General features: G+C 39.0%; 1 protein-coding gene across 1 annotated transcript in view; it reads left to right on the top strand.

Moving 5' to 3' along the window:
* The window catches only part of RPF2 (ribosome production factor 2 homolog), a 35,722-nt gene extending 11,361 nt beyond the window's left edge, over window positions 1-24,361 (top strand). The window contains exons 5-10 of the mRNA XM_079781118.1: window positions 1,583-1,664; window positions 2,318-2,394; window positions 6,295-6,394; window positions 12,726-12,828; window positions 23,249-23,393; window positions 24,121-24,361. Of these exons, the coding sequence (XP_079637244.1) occupies window positions 1,583-1,664; window positions 2,318-2,394; window positions 6,295-6,394; window positions 12,726-12,828; window positions 23,249-23,393; window positions 24,121-24,300 (687 nt within the window). The 3' untranslated portion in view covers window positions 24,301-24,361. The remainder of the gene's footprint in view (window positions 1-1,582; window positions 1,665-2,317; window positions 2,395-6,294; window positions 6,395-12,725; window positions 12,829-23,248; window positions 23,394-24,120) is intronic.
* Window positions 24,362-26,955: the final 2,594 nt, after the last annotated feature.

Below are 26,955 nucleotides of genomic sequence, written 5' to 3'. Positions count from 1 at the left end.
AATCCCACTGAAAATGGCAGAGCTAGAATTCCTGGACTTTCTGACTCCATCCTCCACATGGGGAGTGGATAGAATAAACACTGGAATGAATGATAATGAAAGTAGGGGCCCGCATCTTAGGGAGTCTTGTAACCAATAAAGAAAAGTTGAGATCATTGGAAACGCCTCATAGAGTAAACATATGTTGCTTCCTTTATTCACAGAACTGTGTGTTAGATCTGTGGAAAGGAATTACAAGACAGCTGCTAAAACTGTGAAAGACCTAGTAGTATAATTTTTTTAATCTTAAGGTACTTTGTATATCCCGAAGATCTGTATTATTCTAGGGGGTGATAGCTTAGGAGTGAAGATGATTTGAACTTAATGTTTAGAGGGTGTCTGAAATGAAAAAACCAGGCAGATCCATCTGCTCAGACCCTAACTTTATGGCCCTAAAGTAAATTGATTGAAGAAATTGGTTCCCAACGATTATAGGTGGAGAGTTTTTGCAGTATGTCCATATTCAAGTGTAGATCAAAAAAGCTCAACTAGAAGGATTGTGGACTGACTGAAATGACAACTGGATTGTGCAAAAAAAAAAAAAGGGATTAAGACTCAAACTCAGTAGGAACTAAGGAGGTGGAAGGACTAGAACATGTGAAATTCCTTAGATAAAAATTTATTAACTTTAAATTATTGTGCTTATGTTACAAATAATAAAAGCCCTTTATACTTAAAAAAAGAAAACACATTGAGGATTATGATTGTTTTATCTGTTTAATGTTTTGTCATTAATTTAAGAAGGTTTTCCAACTATACTAGACCACAGTGAATCTAATTTTTGTGCTGAGATTAGGCATCTCAGTAATCAGTCAAACTATGTGAGATGTAGTGAGCATGTGTATCAGTCAGTATAAAAGGAGCTGTCTAGGATAATTGTTTCCACTCCTCTCAAATCTGTAATGAAGTCAATATTTTGGAGAGCCAAATGGGAGAGATATTTCTCTTTTTTTTCCTTTTTTTTTGGAGAGATATTTCTTACTGGCAGGAGCAACATAGGTTTGTCAGTCAGCCCTTTCCGGGTACACAAAAGGGAACTAGTCACAGCTGGGGTGGCGCGGAGAATCTAGGGCAAGATTCCTGTGTGGATGAAGTTTGTAATGAAAAGTAGATATATACATTATAAGCTCATGAGTCCAATTATAAATAACCTAAAAACACCATGCTGATTGATGATAGTAGTAATGTCTTATGAGTAAAGGCATTTCTTTAGCAAATGAAATACTTGGTGTGTTATTTCAAAATAACTGCATAGCTAAAAATATAAATGGTCTCTATTTATTTATTAACCTAATAGTTTTTATATATTTTTAGTTTTGAACTTACATCTTTCCCCTACAAGCCCCAAATCAGAAAATTTGAAGTTAAAGGTAGAAATAAAGTCCTTTTCATTTGTTTATTCCCATATAGTTCATTAAATCTCCATTAACTTCTACTGAAAAAAAACACACAAAACTGATACACTTTTTTTTAGTTCAGAGGTATAATTCTTAAGTTTCTTATATTTATTCATTGATTAAATGGGATTTCTTTGGTTTTATAGGAATTTTTTTCAAAGAAGTCAGATTGTTCTTTATTTATGTTTGGCTCCCATAATAAGAAGCGGCCAAATAATCTAGTAATAGGTAAGTATCATTTACTTTTTAGTATTTTTATTTATAGAGTCACTTCTGTGACAGTTAATTGATGATGTTGAGGTTTCAGGAGTAACTAGTAAGCTCTACACTAGTATTTTTCCCATGTAATTTTGAATAAAAATGTTTTGTCTGCCAGTCCTCAGGTAAAGAAAGAATGGGCATATAAATATTACCCTACCTCTAGTTGTAGATATTTTTCTAATATAAATCCTAAGTCAGTATTATATATAAATCCTGTCAGTATTAGAGTTAGAAAGAAAAAAAAAGTAGTATTATTAGCTGCATAGATTAACCCTTTCCTAATAAATATCTGTTTAATGGACACATTTGAAAAAAAACCTTGCCTGGCTTTTTTTAAATTTTTTATTTTTTTTTGCCTGGCTGTCTTGAGACTTGGTCTGGCATGCTCAGTGGCTTAGGCAAGCAAACCCTCTGTGGGTCTTTATTTACTCTTCTGTAAAAGATCCCTTCCAGAACTAAGATTGCAACAATCTATCCTAGGTAGCCTTGAAAATTTAAAGAGGAGACATGTTTGAAGGGTATAAGAAGAAAGAAAAGAGGCCGATATTAGGATGTTTTGAATATTGAAGAAAAGCTGTTTGGGAAAAATAAATGCTCAAAAAAATGTGTTTTCCTTCTAGGTCGTATGTATGACTACCATGTGCTAGATATGATTGAATTAGGTATTGAGAAATTTGTCTCTCTAAAAGATATTAAGGTAAGATACTGATAAAAATAAGAAACATTTTGTAATGTTTCTCTTGGGCAATAGTGACATCTTGTGGTGAAGAGTGTTGATAATAGTTTGGTAGCTTAAGTAAGAAAGAACTTTGTTTTTATACTAGTGTGGTCTAAGATAAAAGTACAATTTCATTTTACCTTTACTTTAAACAGTGGAATATATTTATAGTATATAACACATGTGGGTCTTCTAGTAATTAGCCTTAAGAGTGGTTACTAACTCTTGTCTACGCCCCTCTTCATTATCACAGCATCTATTTTATAGAATACAGAAATACTAGAATTTTCAAAGTGAGCCCTGTTCTAAACCTAAGAAGCTTTAACTGATCCTACAGTATTTTGGTTCCTAGCTAACAAATTGCTATTTAAGTCCTTCCCTTAAGGACTTGCATCTTTGTGTCTCTTTTACTTGAATGGGATTGAAAAACAAAATATTAAGTAGTCTTAGAGAGGCAAGAGAACTATCCTACTTCAGCTCCTGGGTCCAAATTGGGCTTCTGTCCCCTCAGAACTCTGCTTCTTGGTTTAATCTATTCCATCAAATACATGATTTACTTAGACCTCGTAGCTACCCATGGAAGGCTGAAATTATTTTCCATATTGTAGAGATTTAGAGATTGAAGCCGAGAGGAATTCCATTGGTGACTTAGAGTCAGATATATAGTAAATGTATAACCAATTAGGACTCAAGGACTTTGGAAGAAAGGATATTGAAGTTTGTAATTGGAAGTTATATAATTATTCTCAGTTTTTGCGTCTTTGATGGTCATGGTATACTGAAAGAATTATAGCAAATATATAATAAATACTTTTCCCAACCTCCTCTAAAAAGAGGACATGCCTTCCAGGTTTCCTGTGGGTTTGAGCCCCCTTAGCTATACCAGTGTCTTCAGGTACACTGTAGAACAGTGGCCCGAGTTTGGATTTAGAGGCAGAACACTTGGCTTTGAGGCCTGTCGTAGCCATTTAGGTGATTTGTGACCTGATACAGTCAGTTGCTTCCCTGACCCTCAATTGTAATCAGGTATTAAATAGGTATAACAACACCAAATGAGAGAATATATGTGAAAATGCTTATCATTGAAAATACTGTATTGGAAAGTATGTAAACAGTGATGCTTTATTATGGTGGAAACCATCGCTTTTTACAGTTTCTTTTTGGGGATGTGCACAAATCCCTGGAGATGAGCACCATGTCCCCATTTTACCTTTGCCACCGCTGCTAGCTTGCTGGCTTGGTCACCAGTTAGTGGGCTTGAGCATTGGCTATTGCATGCATGCGAACTCCTCTACTCTTTCCACTTCACTTCCAAAGTATGCAGCTTGTAAACTGGACCACTTCTGTCACTGTGCAGCTTGTAAACTGGACCACAACTTGTTTTTCAGGTCTCTCTTTTTTAAATATAATTTTACTGATTTTATTTTTTTAAATATATTTTATTGATTTTTTTATAGAAAGGAAGGGAGAGGGATAAAGAGTTAGAAACATCGATGAGAGAGAAGGCATCGATCAGCTGCCTCCTGCACGCCCCCTACTGGGGATGTGCCCGCATCCAAGGCACATGCCCTTGACCAGAATCGAACCTGGGACCCTTCAGTCCGCAGGCCAACGCTCTATCCACTGAGCCAAACTGGTCAGGGCTCGGGTCTCCTTTTTAAGAAAAATTCTCACCCAAGGATATTTTTCCATTGATTTTTAGAAAGAGAGTGGAAGGGAGAAAGGAGGGAGGGAGGGAGGGGAAGAGAGAGAGAGCTATCAATATGAGGGAGAAACATTGACTGGTTGCCTCCCGCATGTGCCCTGACTGGCGCTGGGGATCAAATCTGCAACCGAGGCACCCTTTGACTGGGAATCAGGCCCGTGACCCTTTAGTCTGTGGGCCCACGCTCTAACCATTGAGCCAGGGCTCAGGTGTCATTCTTAACAAGAACCATTTAAACTGAATAATAAATTTTTATTCATGGAGCATATCAATAATTACAAAATTCATTAATTGCTGAGTGTATGCTTTATTGGCAATTCTGCACAGACTGTCAGCCTGTCACTTCTTACCCCATTATTTGGTTACAAGCTTATATTTTTAGTCTATTTTGGATTGCATGCTTTGTTCTACTTTGTTTTCATATTTATTTTTTCTTTACTCTGACTCCTCATTTTTAAGGCATCTTCACCAGGTATTTCTTTTTTCACTTGCCTGCTTTTATTGCCAAACCTCATTCCTCTGTTAACTCTTAAGCAACATTAAATTAGACTCTACCAGGAAATAGAGTAATTATTCTAGGCACCTCTTTTCTAAGATGGCCAAACTGCTAAGTGTGGTGTTTCTGCATAAAATAAACCTTAATGAGTGAGATGTTTAAAATTTAAGGCTAGTTGATTTTATATTAGGTAGTATAAAATATATCACAATTTCCTGGGATATTTTACTTGAAAAGTTTGTGTGTAATTTATAAGAATTATTTTTCTATTTTTTTCCTTGTTTAAAAACACTTAATTTAAAAGGTTATTCAAGGACTTCATAATTATAGTATTTTTAGTATACTATATCATAGAATTTATATATTATTTAGAATTTTAGTACCTTTCAGGCTATTGGAATAAAGCTCTTTTGTTGTAGTTTCTTAGGTCAGGGTTTTCACATTGTGAAAAATATCAGTGATCTACATGATAAGTACTGTTTCACATTAATTTGTTTATTTATATTTTTATGATGTGTATACTGGGTCATGGCTTCAAATAATAATTTTTGTTACTATGCATTGTGGTCAGAATGGTTTGAAAGCCAAAGTTGTACTTGGGTTGCCTCACTTTCTCTTAGTACTTGATAGCCCCCGTGGACCGAGGGGTAGCAGTAGGAGGATCAGGTAGGACAGATGGAGCACAGCGGAGTCTTGGGATCTGGAAAGTCCATTTAGGCCCTGGATCAGACAGACAGCTTAGGCACATTTCCTAAGTATAGACAGTTAAGTCTCAGGATTTGGAAGCAGAGAATGCCAACTAGAGTGGTCATGGTGAACAGGGAAGCAGCAGGTGACTCCTGATCCTACAACAGAGGATGTTTGTTTTTTGTCCTATTTTGTTTTGGGGTGTTTTTTTTCCTGCTAAATTTGGATAATCTTGATTGATGTCAGAGGAGTGGTATTAGAATCAGTGGGAAGCTCAGACCAATAACCATTTACCTTCCTCTATAAATTAATCCTTCAGTTAAAGAATTTTTTTTATTTGATTTTCTTTCACTTTAGTGGCTTTTAAATGTAAATCCTCTTATTACTTACATCACATTCTTCTTGGTATAAAAAATCCAGAACTGGACAAAATAATTTTTCCAGTAAGAGCTTGAACCCTGTTGAGTAAGGATTAGCACATACTTTCTATAGCTTGTATACTATTATTGGTTCCCATGTAAATGTTTAGTTGGTAGTTTAATTGAACTTTCATTTAAAAACACTGTTTATGTGATACAGTAGGAAAGGCACAGCAGCTCAAATAATTCAAAGAAATTTAATTTATTTTGAATCTGGCTATTAGAGGGCTATGTTTTTTGTGTGTGTGTTTTTTTTTTTAGCAAGTTTAGATTTTTATTTTATTCTTGCATAGAATAATGTTAACAAGTAGCTTATATCATTCTTTGACCACATATTAATTTGGCAATGTGAGAGAGTAGAATGAAAAATTATTTTTAATATAAAAATCTCTAAGTTTAAAAATCCCAACTCTGGTTTTAAGTCTAAAATTAGCATGCATAGACATAGTTTTAGGACAGTTTAGAAAATCTAAAAATGAATTAATTACATATTAAGTATCAGTTACTTTAAAATCAGCATATAAACAATTTAGACTTGATAATTATATAATTACATTTTTTTCGTTTCATAGAATAGTAAATGTCCTGAGGGAACAAAACCCATGTTAATATTTGCTGGTAATGATTTTGATGTAACAGAAGACTACAGAAGGCTAAAAAGTCTTCTTATTGGTAAGTGTTTTAATACTTAGAATCTGCAGGATAGCTCAGGTAGGTAATATAAGACTCATTGGTGGCACTTTGCCACTTAACTAGGTATACAGCTTTTTTAAAAAAAATCTCCTTTCTTTTTTCCCTTTTCATTATTTTCTCTATTCCCCACTAGCAGGGGAGAGTTAAAGGGATGTTATAGTCTATTGAGCATAATTATTTTCTTGATGCTATAGTAACTTTGGTATCAACCTATTTATATAGCATTTTACACTTAATAAAATACCCAGTTTATTTTCTACCTTTCCCACTTCCTTAGTTATATCTAACTTTTTTTTTATTCCTATACTCATAATATCTCCCATTTTAATTCAGCCATCATTTTTGCCCATTTTAGGGTGAGCCTTTTCAGCAGTATCCTGAGGTTCAATGTACTGTAATCCATCACCCCTTTTGATGTTTCAAACTTTTCTTGTACTTTGATTGCCCCAATCCTGGGATCAGCTATTTCTCTAAGGTGCCCTGGTATTTTTGGTTTTGGTGTGTTTTTTAAGTTAGGAATTATCTTAGAAATCACAGTCTGGGTGCTATGGACTGTGTCTGGGTTGGTCATTGTTTCTAGGCTTTTTTAGTGGGCAGAAGTATGAAATATGTTTGATAAGATAAGATATATCTTGAGTTCATACTGAAACTTCTAACTCACATTTAGGACAAAATGATCTTAACTTCATTGACTTCACATTGTCACCTTGCATTCATGACAAAAATTCAGGTTCTCAGTGTCTTCAACATAATTATACATTTACTTTATACTGTACTACACACACAACAGTCAGCATAAAATGCCAATATTAGCAATGGTTATATGACTATTGAGTGCAGGTGAAGTTTTTTTTTTTGTTTTTTGTTTGTTTTGCAGTTGTCTTTCTAAGATACATTGTGTTGGGAAGATATGGTCAAATTCCTGTGTTTTTATTTTATTTTAAATATATATTTTTATTGATTTCAGAGAGGAAAGGAGAGGGGAAGAGAGATAGAAACATCAATGATGAGAGAGAATCATTGATTGGCTGCCTTTTGCACACTGGGGATTGAGCCCACAACCTGGGCATGTGCCCTTGACCGGAATCGAACCTGGACCCTTCAGTCCACAGGCTGATGCTCTATCCACTGAGCCAAACTGGTTAGGGCAAATTTCTGTGTTTTGAAGTTACTTGAAATAGTTCTTTTCTGTATGATTATGCCTGCAGGTCAAAACACAGGTTCATTTATTTTTGCTTTCAATATTTAGAGGTTACTTTAAATTTTTTCATTTTAAATTATTTTTAAACAACTTTTTTTTTAAGATTTTATTTTTTTAATTTTAGAGAGAGAGGAAGGGAGAGGGAGAAGGGAGAGTGGGATAGAAACATCAATGAGAGAGAAACATCATTCGGCTGCCTCCTGCACGCCTCCTATTGGGGATTGAGCCCGGAACCTGGGTATGTGCCCTGACCCTGAATTGAACTGGCAACCTTGAGGTGCATGGGATCACACCCAACCAACTGAGCCATGCTGGCCAGGGCATTAAACAGCTTTTGAGGTATAAGTTACAGTCAAGTACACATTTGAAGTTTAAAAATTTGATGGATTTTGACTTATGTATACACCTGTGAAAACCATTGCAGTCAAGATACAGAACCTTTCTTTCCATCACCTCCCAAAATTTCTCTGCACCCTTTTGCAGTCCACCCTTTTTCTCTATTCTAAGCCAACACTGATGTGCTTTCTGTCATTATAGATTAATTTGCGTTTTCTAGAATTTTAGATAAAAGGAATCATATAGTGTGAACTTTTCTTGGCCTGGCTTCTTTACCTAATTGTTTCATCCATGTTGTATCAGTAATCATTTCTTTTTATTGCCGAGTAGTATTCTATTTATAGCTGTTTCATAATTTGTTTATCCCTTAACCTGTCAATAGCCATTTATGTTCATTCCAGCTTTGAACTATTATCAGTAGAGCTGTTATGAATATTTATATACAAACTAGAGGCCCGGTGCATGAAATTCATGCACGGATAGGGTCCCTAAGCTTGGCCGGCGATCAGGGCCGATCGGGGCATTCCTTCCCCAGGTTGCCGGCTGCTGGCCGGGGCCTTCCTTCGTTCTGCGCTGTGGTTAGCGCACGTCATAGCGAGTGGTTGAACTCCTGGTTGGTCGAACTCCTGAGGGGACAATTTGCATACTAGCCTTTTATTATATAGGATTTTTGTAAGGGCATATGCTTTCATTTCTGTTAGGTAAATAGCTAGGAATAGAATGGTAGTCATTTGAGTATTTCGTGTTTAACATTTTAAGAAACTGACAAACTGCTTTCCAATGAGGTTATCCCATCTTACATTCCCATCAGTGGTTTATGAGAGCTTTAGTTGCCCCACTACTTGCCAATACTTGGTAGACCATTGGGTGTTGTATACTGATAGTAACGTGTTTCCAAAGTTAGACCTACAAAATAAAGTATTGGTATCATTGTAACTTTAATTTGCATTTTCTAATCACTAATGATGTTGAACATCTTTTTATGTGCTTATTGGCTGTTCATATATCTTTGGTGAAGTGTTCATTCAAATCTTTGCCTGGTTTTTTAAATTCGGTATTTAGTCTTATTATCTCTATATACAAAAACCTAAGCTACCAGAACAACTGGAACAACCTGTTGTTATGATGCACACTGACCACCAGGGGGCAGATGCTCAATGCAGGAGCTGCCCCCTGGTGGTCAGTGTGCTCCCACAGCCAACCTCCCCCAGCCAGCCAACCTCCTGTGGTCCCTCCCCCTGGCCAGGCCCCGGGCTGGGACGGGGAACTGGTGGTGGGTGGCGGCGGACGCAGCCCCTTTCCCAAGGGGGCCCAACCTCCCATGCCCCGTCCCTCTCCCCAGCAGGCCCTAATTGGCCTGCCGCCCACCCACATGGTGGCAAGGGAGGGGGGGTGGAGAACTGTGAGGTGGCAGGGCATCGGCGTCCAGTGTCCATTCCTTTAGCACCCGGCCCGGCGACCGTCACCTCCTCTCCGGTCCGGCCCTAATAAGCCTGGCCCCATTGGCACTGATTGCCGGCCAGGCCTAGGGACCCAGCCTGTGCATGAATTTCATGCACTGGGCCTCTAGTTATTGAATAATAAGGTAGGAGTGTGTGTGTCTGAGAGAAAGAGGAGAGAAAGAGAAATTTTTTGTCTATGTGTGATATATAGTCTTTGAATATTTTTCTCCCAGTCTATGGCTTGCCTTTTTTTGTTTTAACAATATCTTTCAAAGAGCAGAAGTATTTCATTTTTGTGAAGTCTCATAAATTTTTTCCTCTACTGGTATGTTCTTACTGTGTTTTGTTTAAGAAACGTTTGCTTATCCAAGATTGCAAAAATTCTTCTCTTATCTTTTCTTCTTGAAGTCTTAATTTTAGATTTACATTTAGGTTTATGATCTACTTGGAATTTTAGTATGTGGTGTGTAAGGGTCAGTGTTCTTAAAACTTTTACCTTCATTTCTTCTCCCTCCCCTCATCCCCCGCCCTTTAATTCTTAAAAGCTTATGGAGAAAACAGCTCTGGCCAGTGTGGCTCAATTGGTTGAGTGTCATCCCATGCATCAAGAGATTGCTGGTTCGATTCCCAGTCCCGGCACATGTCTGTGTTGCTGGCTTGATTCTCAGTAGGAAGTGTGTTGGAGGCAGCCTGTTGATGTTTCTCTCTCTCCCTCTCTCTCAAATCAATTTAAAAAGACATATTAAGAAAAAAAGAAGCTTATGGAAAACACACATATGCCTGTAAGTTTTGCATTACAAAAGCTATTTCAGCGGAGACTGAAATGTACATATCTTGTTCCCCATAACAACTCTGACTTCAGTATTGCCTCCACAGCAAGGAATGGGGCTTTATTAATTTGGCTACTGCAGGAGAGTCAGGTTTTGGTGAAAACTATTCATTATGATCAAATTTTCATTATGATTAAAATTTAAATCAAATACCTTGAAAAAGTACATACTTGGTTTATAAAAGTATTCCTGAGGAATTTTTGTTTGGTGGAGTAGGGAAGGGTGGTGTATATATATGCGTGCATATTTTTTGTGTATGCATGTTTTTTTAAATATATATATATATATATATTTATTGTTTAAAGTATTACAAATAGTAGTACATATGGCTCCTTTTTTCCCCATTGACCTCCCCCCGGCCTCCCCTACCCCCCAGCACATGCCCTCTTCCCCCCACCCCCATGTCTCTGTCCATTGGTTATGCTTATATGCATGATGCATACAAGTCCTTCAGTTGATCTCTTACCCCCAACCCTCCCCTGCCGGAGAGGGATAGAGAGTTAGAAACATTGATGAGAGAGAAACTTATCAGCTGCCTTCTGCACACCCCCTCATGGGGATCAAGCCTGCAACCTAGGTACATGCCCTTGACCGGAATTGAACCCAGGACCCTTCAGTCGGCGGTCCAACACTCTATCCACTGGGCCAAACCAGTTAGGGCAAGTGCATGCATATTTGTGCTGTGGTTTTCTTATAGTTAACCACAAGGAAGGAAAAGCAAATAAAAAAGATATATATGTCCTTGCACATGGAGATAATTCCCATCTTATGAGCTAATGGGAAGAGAAGAAAAATACTGGGGGCTACAGATTGGGAGAGTGAGATTTCCTGTTCACTCCATCAGCTGCCTTCGGGCAGCTCTTCCTAAGTAATTAAGCTGGGTAAACTTACGTATAAGTTTTTCTTTCTTTTTTAAAAAATATATTTTTATTGATTTTAGAGAGGAGGGGAGAGAGAGATGGAAACATCAATGATGAGGGAGAATCATTGATTGGCTGCCTTCTGTACAACCTACACTGGGGATAAAGCCTGCAACCCAGGCATGTGCCCTGACTGGGTAACCATGACCTCCTGGTTCTTAGGTCAACGCTTAACCACTGAGCCATGCCGGCCGGGCAAGTTTTTCTTATTAAATGTTATTCGTATATTTCCATTTATACTCCTTGGGGTTTGATCCTCTTAGCAGTAAATGAAGGGACCAAACTTGATTGCTATTTTCCAGACTTCTTTCATTCATGTGCTTATCTTTGTAACTTTAGCCAAGTCCATATAGTTAGTATCCATAGTGCTGTTTACTGGGGATTTTCTTTAAGTTAACTCCCCTTTTTAAAAAGAAACTTTATATTCCTACCACGAGTGAAAAGTGATATGTGATAAAGTAAATAATACATAGTAAACTATATCTGCCTATATGTCATTTACAATCATCTTATGTGCCCCAGTGATATGATTATCAATCTGTGGAAAAACCAGTCTAATCACTGATATTGGTTCTTTCCTGTCTTTAACAATTTAGTTTGTTATTCTTTGCTCATATAAGTGAGGTTTCCTGTTAGAATTTTCTTGCTTGTTCACCTCCACTATAAAACAAAGCCTTGTTTGATTTAACAGTCACTGTTTTAACAGCCTTTTATAGAAATTTGCCATCTTTATGCCCTGGCCAGTATGGCTCAGTAGATAGAGTGCCAGCCCCTATACTGAGGGATAGTGGGTTTGATTCCTGGTCAAGGGCATGTACCTGGGTTGCAGGTTTGATTCCCCAGCCCTGATCAGGGCACATTTAGGAGGCAACCAATCAATGTGTCTCTCCCACATCTGTTTCTCTTCTTCTCTCCATCTCCCTTCCTTCCTTCCACTCTCTAAAAATCATTGTAAAAAATATCCTTGAGTGAGAATTTTTTAAAAAAAGAAATTTGCCATCCTAATCTACCTGTCTTATAGGTTAAAATTTTATGCTATGATAGTTAATATCCATGGTAAATATGACACACTTCTATGCTGAGCATTTAGAGGAAGAACTTCAAAACTGAAAAATAAAAATGGCTTAGTAAACTAAAGAGAAAATAAAGTCATGAGATTAGTAGAGGGGTTGGATGGAACAGTCAGACATTTTTTAGGGATTAGCTTTATGCTATCTTATCTTTTTAGAAAAGTATTGGTACAAAACAGAGCATTTAAAATGCAGCTCTTTATAACTGAATTTTAAAAGCATGTTAGTCTTATAGAAGCATGTAACAGACTGTGGAATCTCAGAGGGAAGGCGGGGTTACGGGGTGGGTGGAAGAGATCAACCAAAGAACTTGTATGCATAGATGCATAACCCATGGACATAGACACTAGGGTGGTGATGGCCTGGGATGGGGGATGGTGGTAGGTTACAAGGAGTCACTGGGAGGAGGGGAAAAGGGGACATACTAGTATGTAATACTTGCAACGATAAAGATTTCATTAGAAAAAAAGAGCATGTTAGTCTTTTTTAACAATCTAATATGTGTTTTTAGATTTTTTCAGAGGCCCCACAGTATCAAATATACGCCTGGCTGGTTTAGAGTATGTCCTACACTTCACTGCACTGAATGGGAAGATTTACTTTCGAAGCTATAAGTAAGTGTATTTCTTAGCATGTTTATGTTAATTCCCATGGTTAGTATTTTAGTGTGACTGTTCTTTAGAGCTCAGACGTAGAATTGATGTTGGGCCAAACATGTGTTTAGAGACCTTGCAGTCGCTCTGTGCTGAGCCTTAATTCTGTCATTCTCCTTCCTGCTCACTTCTGTCTGAAGCCTACTTTTCCAGGGCCCTGTCTCCCTGTCGCTGCCCTCCTTCTGAGCTTAGAGCACTAATGCAGTATTTTTTAAAAATATATATATATATTTTATTGATTTCAGAGAGGAAGGGAGAGAGAACCATTGATTGGCTGCCTCCTGCACACCCCACACTAGGGATCATGCCTGCAACCCAGGGTTATGCCTTGACCAGGAATCGAACCGTGATCTGGTTCATAGATTGATGCTCGACCACTGAGCCACACCAGCCAGGCTACTAATTCAGTCTTGACCCTCCCTACCTTTAAACAGTATCTCCTTAATTTTCTTGACTAGATTTAGAGCACTAAGCCCCAAGACCTAGGCCGGGCAAAGCAGATATCAAAACCCTGAGTCTATAAAATAGAGTCTGAAAGGAATAAGATTCAGTGCCTACATTCATTTTACCCTCTTTCTTCAGCCTAGTCCTTCTGCCCTTACCCCCACCACAGTATAAATCCTACCAAGCTCATTTTGTTTTTATTAAAAAGCTTAATGACATGGTACAATTGTGCTTTTGAGTTGATAGAGCCCAGGCTTTCCTAGAGAGTACATTGACTCTGATAGACTGCCTTCCTTTGAACACCAACTTCAGAGTGATGTTTACTGTGAACTGTGGCCTGGCAGGGCATCCTGAAAGCCAGCAGCTTAGTGGTGATCTGTGATTTACCAGCTTATGTCCAGTGAGCATCCAAATGGAACTAAATATTCATGTCTTTTGTTAGTAATTTTCATCTTTGTCTCAATTGTATTGAGTCAGATATTCAGTTCTTACCATATGACTAATACTACCACCACTTGTTTTTCCATTTTCCTTTCTTTTAAGTAATAATAGAAGGAAATGCAATAAAATGTCCACATGACTATAAAATATAATTAGGGATTTTATAATCATTTTTGGCTTGTTAAACTTGAAAGCCCCTTAAATCTGTTATTTGAGTTTTCCAACTTGATTTTGGGGCTTTTAAGAGTATATTTTATTATAAAGTTGGTGTCCCCTATTTAGAGAACAAGAAATAAAAGATGAATAATCACTGACATGAAATTTTTTTTGAAAACTTGTGTTAAATAAGACTATGAGGATACAAATGAAATGAATAATAATAATAACTAAAAAACTCTCTCATAGTGAACAATTTCAAAGAAAGAATCAGAACTTGTATTTAGTGAAAAGAAAAAGCACAGCCCTAACCGGTTTGGCTCAGTGGATAGAGCGTCGGCCTGCAGACTGAAGGGTCCCAGGTTCGATTCTGGTCAAGGGCATGTACCTTAGTTGCAGGCACATCCCCAGTGGGGAGTGTGCAGGAGGCAACTGATCGATGTTTCTCTCTCATTGATGTTTCTAACTCTATCCCTCTCCCTTCCTCTCTGTAAAAAATCAATAAGATATTTAAAAAAGAAAGAAAGAAACACAGAACATTTAAGAAATAGAAAATTAGTAAATCAGACTTCTGAATAAGGATAAATAAGCAGTATAACTGTACACATTCACTTATCTGTTTATTTTAAGAAGAATATAATTGTGGAATCAGCATTAGGTTAGCATGGCAGTCCTGTAATGGAAAAAAAAAGTTTAAATTTAGTTTTGCCCTGGCTGGTGTGCCCCAATGGTTAGACTGTCTGCCTGTGGACAGCAGGGAGGGAAGTGCATGCAGGAGGCAAAACAAATGATGTGTCTCTCTCACATTGATGTTTCTCTCTCCCTCTCCCTCCCTTCCATTTTCTCTATCAGTAGAAAAATATCTTTGGTTGAGGATTAACAAAACAAAACAAAAGTTTGAATTTTTAAAATCAGAGACCCTAGTGTAACATTTTAATTCCAGATATGCTCTATAAGGCCTATTAGCTATTGAATTGAAATGGAAAATGGACAGGGTGATTGACAGCTAACTGCTATTGGTAAAATTACTGAACATGTGGATTAGTTTAGCCTCCACGGGCTGTGCCACGCTTGGATTGGGAAGAAAGAGGTGTTCCTGGGAATGAGCACACCTCTGACATGTCTCTGGGCTAGAACTCAGCCACATGATATGGGCAGTCTCTTCTTAGGGCCTCTGTTTTTCTTTTGCAAAGTGTAGCAATACCATTTAGGTAATTCTGAGGTCCTGCTGAGATATTTTATAAGGGAGAGAGGGTGCAGATAGAGGTGGGAATATGACAAACTTAGAATTCGGTTTTTGCCTTGTTCAATTGGGTCTGAATTAAGCAGTGACTTAGTGTGGCTCCTTGGACATTTGTATAGGCTGCACTGCATCCTGACCTCTCTCCTTTCTTTATTGATTTTAGACCTACTGGGGGAATAAATCAGTGTTACTGACCTCTTCCTGTATACCCTATAATAATTACTTCCATCTGTATAAACGACAGTTTGTATTCCTTGGAGAACTTCATTCAATATAGGTCCAGAGCCATTCAGACTAGGTGTACCGGTTAGTAATAGCGGATTTTGTAATCAAAGTAATGTCCATCGTTAGCTACACATTTCCCCCATCTTTCAGGTAATTTGTGATACTGTCCCAATAGAATTTTTCTTGTTTTGAGGCAAACCATTCAGAGACCCAATTTTCCACTTCTTCATACGTTTTGAAGTGCTGCTCAGAAAATGCGTGTGCCATCGATTGGAACAAGTGGTAATCTGAAGGAGCAAGGTCTGGTTAATACGGCGGGTGGGTTAATACTTCCCAGGCAAGATCTCTTACGTGTCTTTTTTTATTTTTTATTTTTTATTTTTTATTGATTTTTTACAGAGAGGAAGAGAGAGGGACAGAGAGTTAGAAACATCGATGAGAGAGAAACATCGACTAGCTGCCTCTTGCACACCCCCTACTGGGGTTGTGCCCACAACCAAGGTACATGCCCTTGACTGGAATCGAACCTGGGACCTTTCAGTCCGCAGACCGATGCTCTATCTACTGAGCCAAACCGGTTTCGGCCTCTTATGTGTCTTTAACTGGTTTTGAAGTGTGTGCTGGTGCGTTATCATGAAGCAAAATTCCTTTGCCATGTCTTCTGGCCCATTCTGGTCGTTTCACGATAAAAATGTGTGGTTCAAATAGATGATTTGTTGTCAGTAGCCATCAGTATTAATGGGTTCACCTGGTTTTAGAAGCTCATAATACACCACACCTTCCTGATTCCACCAAACACAGAGCATTGTCCTCTTTCCGAAGCGATTTGGCCTTGCAGTCGATGTTGATGGTTGACTGGATCAACCCATGATTTTGTGCATTTGGGATTCTCACAATAAATCCACTTTTAATCGCCAGTCATAATTCGATTCAAAAAAGACTTTCTTCGTGCAGTTGAAGCAACATTTTACTGATGACTTTTCGGTTTTCCATTTGTCTTTCATTCAGTTGATGTAGCACCCATTTTCCTTCCTTTATAATCTTTCCCATTGCCTGTAAATGATCGGAAATTGTTTGCTGAGCAACATTTAATCTTTCTGCAAGTTGTTTTTGAGTTTCACACGCATCTTCATCCAATAATGCTTGTAATTGTTGGTCTTCAAACTTTTTCGGTTGACCTGGACGTCTTTGTCTTTCACATCAAAATCATCACTTTTAAAGTGTTTAAACCAGCGTTCACAAGTATCTTGAGATGGAGCATGTTCACCATAAGCTTCCCGGAGTATTCAACAGCACTTTTCTTCAAAATAAAGTAATGAATTAAAACTTCCCGCAAATGCTCTTTTTTTTGGCACGAAATTCCACATTTTTAAGTGTAAAAATATCAATGATGTTAACACCTTCTGCAAATTCAACATATGAAGTTTGGAAGCTTGTTGTCAATACAACAAAATAGAATACATATCAAATCGCATATATATCAACATATGTGTAACTCCATCTATTGAAAAATTCGCGTTATTGCCCTGATGGGTTTGGCTCAGTGGATAGAGCGTCGGCCTGCGGACTCAAGGGTCCCAGGTTTGATTCCAGTCAAGGGCACCTACCTTGGTTGCGGACACATCCCCAGTAGGGGGTGTGCAAGAGTCAGCTGATCGATGTTTTTCTCTCATCGATGTTTCTAACTCTCTATCCCTCTCCCTCTTTGTAAAAAATCAATAAAATATATATATTTTTAAAAATTCGTGTTATTAACAGGTACACCTAGTATGAAACAAAATCTTTAATAACTTCCACGCGTGTCTTTGCAATGGCATTGGTTATGTTTTACGGGGATAAATACTGTAAGCAAAACAGGAAGTGTTAGCATACCTTTACAAGCAGACATAATTTATTAGGCAAGAGGTTTAAATAGTGAGAACAGAACCTCAGCAGAAGAGAGGGATATGCAAGGCAGAACAATAAGGAAATTATGATTTGAACAAGAGTGGTAATGCCAGTCTTTCTCAAGAAGTATGCAAATAATATTTAAAAGCATATGGAAATGACCAATTAGCATGTGTAATAGCTGGAGCCCATTTGAGAGGGAAGGAACTGAATTCTGTTTGTCTTTGTGTGCCTGTATCTTATACATTATGGTCTTGCAAAACCGAACGTCACTTTTGATTTAGAGCTTATAGGGAAAACAAAACAAAACTTGAGGTTAGGATCTGAGGTTAGGCATATGATGTAAAAGTTCTGGGCAATAGATATTTGGTTGGAGATAGGAAAGCCTGGAATTGAAATGTGTACAGTAGTCCCCCCTTATCCATGGGTCATATGTTCCAATACCCTCCAAGTAGGTGCCTAAAACCGAGGATAGTAAGTATTGAACCCTAATCAACTTCTTTAACTTGTTAGTTTTTTCATCAACAGATGTGGCTCTCCAGTAATTTTTATATTTTCAGTCTAAACCTATTCCTGAATCTGTAACCACCCCTTACTTGCAGTAAATGGTTTGGTGTACTTGTTTTAGGGGATCCCTTGCTGAAGTCTTCATATAGGCTCAATGTTTTCTGTTATGACACATTGCTGTCAATCAGAACACGTGTTCTGTTCATGTCTTCCACCCATGAATTTAATGTCTCTTTTCATCTTATCATGCACTGTGGCCTTATTATTTAAATAAATCTTTATTGTTCAGATTATTACATTTGTTCCTCTTCCCCCTCCCCCCCATAGCTCCCCTCCACCTGGTTCCCACCCCACCCTCTGCCCTTACTCCCCAATCCCCACTGTGCTCATCCATAGGTATATGATTTTTGTCCAGTCTCTTCCTGCACCCCCCACACCCCTTAACCCCCAAGAATGTCAGTCCACTCCCTTTCTATGCCCCTGATTCTATTATATTCACCAGTTTATTCTGTTCATCAGATTTTTTATTGACTTGATTTTTTAGATTCACTTGTTGATAGATATTTATTTGTTGTTCATAGTTTTTATTTTACCTTTTTCTTCTTCGTCGTCTTCCTAAAGAATACCTTTCAGCATTTCATATAATACTGGTTTGGCGGAGATGAACTCCTTTAGCTTTTTCTTATCTGTGAAGCTCTTTATCTGCCCTTCAATTCTTAATGATAGCTTTACTGGGTAGAGTAATCTTGGTTGTAGGGTCTTGCTATTCATCACTTTGAATATTTCTTGCCACTCCCTTCTGGCCTGCATAGTTTCTGTTGAGAAATCAGCTGACAGTCGAATGGGTACTCCCTTGTAGGTAACTTAACTGTTTTTCTCTTGCTGCTTTTAAGATTCTCTCTTTGTCTTTTGCTCTTGGCATTTTAATTATGATGTGTTTTGGTGTGGTCCTCTTTGGATTCCTTTTGTTCGGGGTTCTCTGCGCTTCCTGGACTTGTAAGTCTATTTCTTTCACCAGGTAGGGGAAGTTTTCTGTCATTATTTCTTCAAATAGGTTTTCAGTATCTCTCTCTTCTTCTGGCACCCCAATAATTCAGATGTTGGTACGCTTGAAGTTGTCCCAGAGGCTCCTTACACTATCTTCATATTTTTGGATTCTTTTTCTTTTTGCTTTTCTGGTTGGGTGTTTTTTGCTTCTTCGTATTTCAAATCTTTGACTTGATTCTTGTGTTCCTCTAGTCTGCTGTTGGATCTCTGTATATTATTTTTTATTTCAGTCAGTGTATGCTTAATTTCTGATTGGTCCTTTTTCATATCCTCGAGGGTCTCACTAAATTTCTCAGAGGTTTCTAGAAGATTCTTGAAAAACTGTATAACCGTGGTTTTGAACTCTATATCCAGTAGTTTGTTTTCCTTTATTTCTGTCATTTGTGACCTGTTTCTTTGTCTCCGCATTTTGGCTGCTTCCCTGTGTTGCTAGAGTGACTTTGTGTGCTAGGTGTCCTATAGGGCCCAGTGGCTCAGCCTCCCCAGTTACCTGAGGTGGACACTTTTGGTGCACCCCTTTGTGGGCTGTGTGCACAGTCTTGTTGTAGTTAAGCCTTGATTGTTGTTGGTATCACTGGGAGGAATTGACCTCCAGGCCAATTGAGAATCAGCTGTGTCTACGATGGGAGAACTTCTGTGCTGGATACACCCTTATGGGGCAAGACTTGCTTCAGTGGGGCTTTGGTGCTCATTGAGTGTGTCCCTTTGGATCTGAGGAGTTGTAATCTGGATGGTCCTACTCTGAGGACTGGGTACACTGGCTCTTGGATCTCCAAGGAGGTGCTAATTTAGCCTCTGCCTGAGGCCACCCAGCAGGAGCTACAGAGAGATATGCAGATTCCTCTTTTGTTTGAGGTTTGGAGGTGTCCAGATCAGGCCCAGCTGTGAAGCAATGCAAGCTGCTGTGGGGCCTTGGGCCTTCTTTTAGAAGTTCTGGTGCTCTCTGACCCAGTTGCAGTTTGTTAGGTAACTTTAGATTACAAAGGGCCAGGCCATTCATATGCAAAAGCCTCTGCGCACAGCTTGTGTGGGGCGGGGTCTCAGGGATTCCACAGGGTGGAACAAACAGCTATGGCTGATCCTCAGCCCTGCCCTAAGAGGCCCCCGGGTCTCAATGTCTCTTGGTAATCATTGCAAGCACCTCTAAGAGAAAGCCGCCCTCGAGTTCCGCCCGAAGCCAGACTGTCCAGTTTCTCCCCGTATGAGTCTGGGTCCCCAGAGTCTCGCCTGGAACTGGAGTTCAGAGCAGTTGGGAGCTTGTGTCTCCCTCCCGATTGATAAAGACAACCGTGTCCTCAGTTGCCAGCCCTTTCCATGCGCATGTGCGCCTCCGTACCTCTGTACTGTACTTCTGCAGCTCCTCTGAGTCTCATTGTGCTTTTCTCTTACCTTCTACAGTTGTAGAATTTCCACTCAGCCAGCCTTCCTGTGGTTCTGGATGATGTCCGTTTTGTCTTTTAGTTGTAGTTTTGAAGTGGTTGTGCGAGGCAGCAATTTCAGGTGTTTACCTATGCCACCATCTTGGTTTCTCTCTGTGGCCTTATCTTTTACAGTTAGAGGTAAGACAGCAAAACTACCACAGATTTCCTTTTCCTTCTTCATAATTTCATGGATAGAAGATTCATTCTTACCATAGATCTTAGCAACCTCAGTGTATGACTTTTTTCTTCTCCTAGTAAATAGAGAACTTTCATCTTTGCACTTAACTCTTCTCTTTGGCATATCTGAGTTGTCAGTATCACTACTCTTGCACTTTGGGCCATTATTAAGTAAAATAAGGGTAACGTGAACACAAGCATTGTAATACCTCGACAGCTGATCTGATACAGAGGTGGCTACTACGTGAAGGTCAGGAAGCTTGTACAGCATGGAGATGCTGGGCAAAGAGTTGATTCACATCCTGGGCCCTGACAGAGCAGGTCAGTGGGAGCTTTCATGAGGCTACTCAGAATAATGCATGGTTTAAAACTTCAGAATAGTTTATTTTTGGAATTTTCCATTTAATATTTTTAGGCCACTGTTGACCACGGGTAACTGAAACCATGGACAATAAAACCACGGATTGGGGGGACTATCCTATCTTTAAAAAAAAAAATCTGCCATGTGTATAATGGGATGAAAGCAAAGGGAATGGTTTTGATTTTGTTTGTTTTTAATGAATCAACAATAGTCTTTTTTTAAAAATATATTTTTATTGATTTCAGAGGGGGGAGAGGGAGAGAGAATAGAAATATCAATGATGAGAATCATTGATTGGCTGCTTCCCACACACCTCACACTGGGGATTGAACCCGCAACCTGGGCATGTGCCCTGACAGGGAATAGAACCGTGACCTCCTGGTTCATAGGTCAAAGCTCAACCACTGAGCCACACCAGTCAGGTGGTAGTCTTCATTTTTCTTAGCGTAATCACAAAAATCATTTATAAATTCTCTATTAATATGTTGCCTTTGAGAAAGAGTGAAGAGGTTGTTAAAGGATTAACAAGTGATAATTTTAGATTCTAGTTATCACTATCTAAAGCTTCATAGGCCTATCACCAGAAACCATGGGCAGGAGACTGAAAACTAGAGAGCATTTCCTTCTGTTTCTGAGCAGTACTCATGCTCGGTAAAGCGATTAAGATTAGGTCATTTACATAGACAGGATGGCACTATAACTTACTTTGAAAAATATGTAGTTAGTTGGAAACTAGAGGCCTGGTGCACGAAATTTGTGCACGGGTAGGGTCCCTAGGCCTGGCCAATGATCAGGGCTGATCAGGGCCTTCTGGCTGCCACCTGGGGCCTTCCTTTCCCCAGCTGCTGGCTGCCAGGTGGGGCCTTCCTTTGTTCCATGCCGCCCCTGGTGGTCAGCGCATGTCATAACAAGACATCAAACTCCTGGTTGAACTCCCAAGGGGACACCTTGCATATTAGCCTTTTATATATATAAAAGATAATCAATTAGAAAGCATTTAAAAATTACTTTATTAGGCCCTAGCCGGTTTGGCTCAGTGGATAGAGCATCGACCTGCAGACTAAAGGGTCCCAGGTTGGATTCCGGTCAAGGGCACATGCCCAGGTTGCGGGCTCGCTCCCCATGTGCAGGGAGCATGCAGGAGGCAGCCAATCAATGAATCTCTCATCATTGATGTTTCTATCTCTCTCTCCCTCTTCCTTCCTCTCTGAAATTAATAAAAATATATTTTTAAAAAATTACTTTGTTGGGAGCACACTTCTATAAATAAAAAGGTGCTTTAAAGCAGTCTTGCCACACCTAGTGGTACTCGGGCAACCTGAATCCATCAGGCATGCCATGAGTTGTCCTGGATCAACAGGTTTTCCATTTATTTGAAAATGAGCATCTTAAGCAGTAGAAAACTTAAAAAAAAAAAAATTTTTTTTATTGATTTGGTATTTTTTATATATAGAGAGAAATATCGATCAGCTGCCTCTTGCTAGAGATGGAGCCCACAGCACAGGCATGTACCCTGACTGGGAATGGAACTGACAGCCATTCGGTGCATGGGGCGGTGCCCAACCACCTGAGCGGCACCTGAGCCGCATTAGGGCAGTGGTAGAAAACTTTTTAATTGAAATTTTCTATGTAATTTCCCTGATTTCTTAAGTAGTCAACTGAACACATTTTTTTTTGATGTGTTTATCAAGATACTAATCTTGATATGAGTTCAGCATTATACATATGGTTTATTTGGAGGTACTGAAAATGTGGATGCAAATGCAGAAGTATGTGTGATATGACAGTCAAATGATCACTGCTCCTGTATGCTTGGTATTAGCTCTTTGGGAAGATGCCCCAAACCAGCCAACTTTAGCTTCTAAAACTATTTTCCCTTTAGTGAGCCTGAAACAGGCATTCTCTCTCTCTCCTCTTGGAACCATATAAAGAGAATGGCTGCCTAAGGACTCTCTTTTAGGCTCTTTTTCCCTGGGTTTGCTCCCTTCAAGTCCCATACTAATATTCATTTATCTTTTTATATTCATTTCTTTTTAATATCTATCTTTTAATGTCAGTATAACTTTAAAAACAAAACAAAACACATTTCAGCTCTTTACAAATCCTAGGCCTAGGGACCCTAAGCTTACAATACCTTCTTCTTTGGCTTTGTTCAATTAGTTGTATATTGCTGTGTCTTATACAGCATATTTATCACTGTGACTCCTACTGTGGCCAGTAAATGCACCCCCCATGGGTGGACTGTATAGGCTATCTGAATGTGACGCACTTAAGGCCCAAAGGGCTGGTAATGAGTTTTTGCACACGCACTTCCTGGTGTTTGCTGCTCTCTTGGGTATGCCTTACTATGCTTCCCTCTTTTTTCTTCTCTCGTCATTTTATGGACCTGTAATTCTCTTGGACAAAGATACTGGGTAGGGATAGGATGTTTATCAAAGTCGGACCAACATTTCCTTTTTCCTATTTATGAAGGCTGCTGTTGAAGAAGTCTGGTTGCAGAACACCACGGATTGAATTGGAAGAGATGGGGCCCTCGTTGGACCTGGTGCTGAGGAGGACACATCTGGCCTCAGATGACCTTTATAAGTTATCCATGAAAATGCCCAAAGCCCTCAAGGTACGTGACTGGTGGATTGTATATTCCACTTTTTCTAAAAAGGATTTGTGGCATACATTAAAGGGCATACCTAAAGAGATCAATATAACAGATAAAATCAGACTCCCAGAGCCAAGAAAAGGAGGAAGATGCAAATAAGCCAGCCACAAAGGATAATAAACGAATTGCGGAAACCAGGATCAAGTGTGGCTGAGAACTTTCTGGTAGCCAAGATTGCTGCCAGTTTTCAGCCAAAAGGAAAATCGTTTTGGGTATTGTGAAGACTGGGGAATTAGAGCACAGGATGTGCTTGCATAAAAAGTGTTCTTGCTTTTGAATGATTTTAAAAGACAAGTAGAATGACATCTCTGGAATGCCAATAAAGATATGATAGTCACAATTCTTTAAGCTAAACACAGGAAATTCTCTCAATGCATGTTAAAGGTTAGTGTAGTCTATTATGTTGGGTATCAAAGTGTGGGGTCTGACAATTTACCAGGGAATTTTTAGAAATACTGAATCTCAGGTCCTGCCCTAGACTTACTGAACTATAATCTGCATTTTAACAAGATCTGCAAGTGATTTCTATGTACACTTAAATTTGAGAAGAAAGGTTGATAAGGACTATAGACTATAGCATTGAAGGGATGCTCACTAGAGGAAATTAGTAAGGTAGTTGTACATTTGATTTTTTTTTTGCCAGTTAATGATAGTAGAGACGGTTAAATATTTATATTCTCTTCCATAGCCAAAGAAAAAGAAAAATATCTCCCAGGATACTTTTGGTACAACTTATGGAAGGATTCATATGCAGAAGCAAGACCTAAGCAAACTACAAACCAGAAAAATGAAGGGGCTGAAGAAGCGACCTGTAGAAAGGATAACAGAAGACCAGGAGAGAAAGTCAAAGAGAATGAAAAAAAATTGATGGAACTTAGCCAAAAACTGGTTTCATTGTAGTCTGTTGACATAAAGAGAATTACCAAGCATCAGTCATTTCTAAGTTTCTTTCTTACAAGATTTTGTATATTTTTATAACATAATTTACCTGAAGTATATTATATATATATTATGAACAGTAATAATCTTACTTTAGATATTACACTCTGGTGTGCCATATTTTTCTCTATGGTATATTTCCATCTGTCCACTGCCCTGCAAAGTCCCCTATGTCATTGGGTGGGTGAGTGAGGAGTGGTCTCCAGAACAGCCATGGTATCAGAGAATTTCTTAGTTAAGCTTTAGATAAAAGGAGGAAGCCATGAAAAGCAGAGATGGCTCAAAACAACTGTACACACGCTCAGTAAGGCCTACCTGGAAAGTTAACCTCATCTGACAACATATACCTACAACCTGGCTTTTTATTTATTATTTTTCAGTTATTTTGCCTGAAATTCTACCAGTTAGAGATTGAGATTTTAAACTTTGTGTCATAGAACACAAGTCTCTAAGAGAGATGTCTACTACCTGATCATTGACATATCACCTTACTAGTACTATTGAGATTCAACTACTAAGTGGTGCCCTAACCCCCCTTCTCTGAGACAAAGGAGTTTTTTTATATTTTTATTTATTTTGGAGAGGAAGGAGAAGGAGAGAGAAATATAAATGATGAAAGAGAATAATTGACTGGCTGCCTCCTGCACACCTGCGCGCGCACACACACACTGGGGATCGAGCCCAAAACCTGGGCATGTGCCCTGACCAGGAATTGAATCGTGACTTTCTGGTTCATAGATCAACGCTCAACCACTGGGCTACGCCAGCCGGGGTGAAAGGAAGTTTTGATAGGGGTAGACTGAGAAAGGAGAAAGGGTAGGATTTAAGACATGGCACTTTAGGGTACTAGGGAGCTAAAGGTTACACAAAGGCCTTGAGTGTTTGCAGCTTGTTTTGAATTTTTATATTTTTACTAGTAGCCCTGCGCACGGATCTGTGCGCCAGTAGCTCTCTGCCGGGCCTGGCCGCTCCGCACCCACTGCCCAGAGGCCCATCCGAGGCTGGGTGCGGAACACTGCCCACTCTCAGTGGCCGCCCCCACAGGACTGAGGAACTCTGGCGGGGCTGAGAGGACTGGGCACTGCCATCTTTGTGACAGAGTGATGGTTAATTTGCACATCACCCTTTTGTTAGATAGGATTGAATTTATTGTGGTGGCATTGGTTAGTAAAATCACAGGTTTTAGGCATACAATTCTATAATACATCATCTGTATATTGTATGTGTGTTGACCAAGTCTCCTTCCATCACCCATTTATCTCCCCTTTCCCTCTCCTACCTCCCGCCCCTCCCCCATAACCTCTGGAAATGTGTCTATGAGATTTTTTGTTTGTTTTTGCTTAATCCCTTCACCTTTTTCACCCAGCTTGCCAACCCTTTCCCCACTGACAGCTGTCAGTCTGTTCTCTGTATCTATGAGTCTGTTTCTATTTTGTTAGTTTATTTTGTTCATTAGATTCCCCATATAAGTGAAATGATACAGTCAAACCCGTTTCTCAAAGTCTCCCATCTCAAACAGTTCGGTTCTCAAACAAGTTGTTCACAGAAAAAATGTTTCAGTTACTTTGGTTTGAACTGACAACCCTTTTAAGCTGATATCTTAGCATGATAGAAAGTGTCTCTCCGGCAACAGACTAAGGAGATAATGCTTTTGTTGCTGGCAAAATCAATGATTATCACAATTTTAAAACAAAGAGGCCATCAAGAGTTCTAATGTTGCTAAGGGTGTGAAACAGTGCTCATAGACAACGGTAGAAAAAGTGTTGATTTGGGTAAATGAAAAGCAGTTGGGCAGTGACAGCCATGCTGACTTGCTCAATCTCCAGTAGGGCGTGTACAGGAGGTAGCCAATCAATGATTCTCATTGATGTTTCTCTCTCTCCCTCTCCCTCTCTGAAATAAATAAAAATATATTAAACAAAAAGCTGAATCATTTGGGGTCTGGAACAGATTAATTCAATTTACATTATTTCTAATGGGGGGGAAAATGATTCGGTTTTTGAACAAATGGCTTCTCAAACAGCCTTCTAAATGAATTTAAGTCCAAGAACCGAGGTTCCACTGTACTTGTCTTTCTCTAACTGGCTTGTTTTGAATTTTTATATTTTTACTAGTAGCCCTGCGCACGAATCTGTGCGCCAGTAGCTCTCTGCAGGGCCTGGCCACTCCGCGCCCACTGTACTTGTCTTTCTCTAACTGGCTTTTTTTGAATTTTTGACTGTCGCAAAAGGTAAGCGTCCCTTTTTTTCTTTTTAACAGCTAAGTAGTATTCCATTGTGTAAACCTACCTGTGTTTTTTTTTATGCTAAATGTATTTTTTTTTTATTAAGGTATTATATGTGACATATCTTGCCATTGCCCCCCCACCCCACTCCCATATATGCCCTCACCCCCCAGAGTTTTGCGTCCATTGGTTATGCTTATATGCATGCATACAAGTCCTTTGATTGATCTCTTATCTCCCCCATCTCTCCCTAACCTTCCCCCTGTAATTTGACAGTCTGTTTGATGCTTTACTGTCTCTGTATCTATCTTTTTGTTCAATTTTATAATGTTCTTTATTATCCATAAATGAGTGAGATCA

Source organism: Cnephaeus nilssonii (assembly GCF_951640355.1).
Source record: "Cnephaeus nilssonii genome assembly, chromosome: 9".
Lineage (NCBI taxonomy): Eukaryota > Metazoa > Chordata > Mammalia > Chiroptera > Vespertilionidae > Cnephaeus > Cnephaeus nilssonii.
The sequence above is the reverse complement of the archived record's forward strand: the minus strand, read 5'-3'. Positions and strand labels throughout refer to the sequence as shown.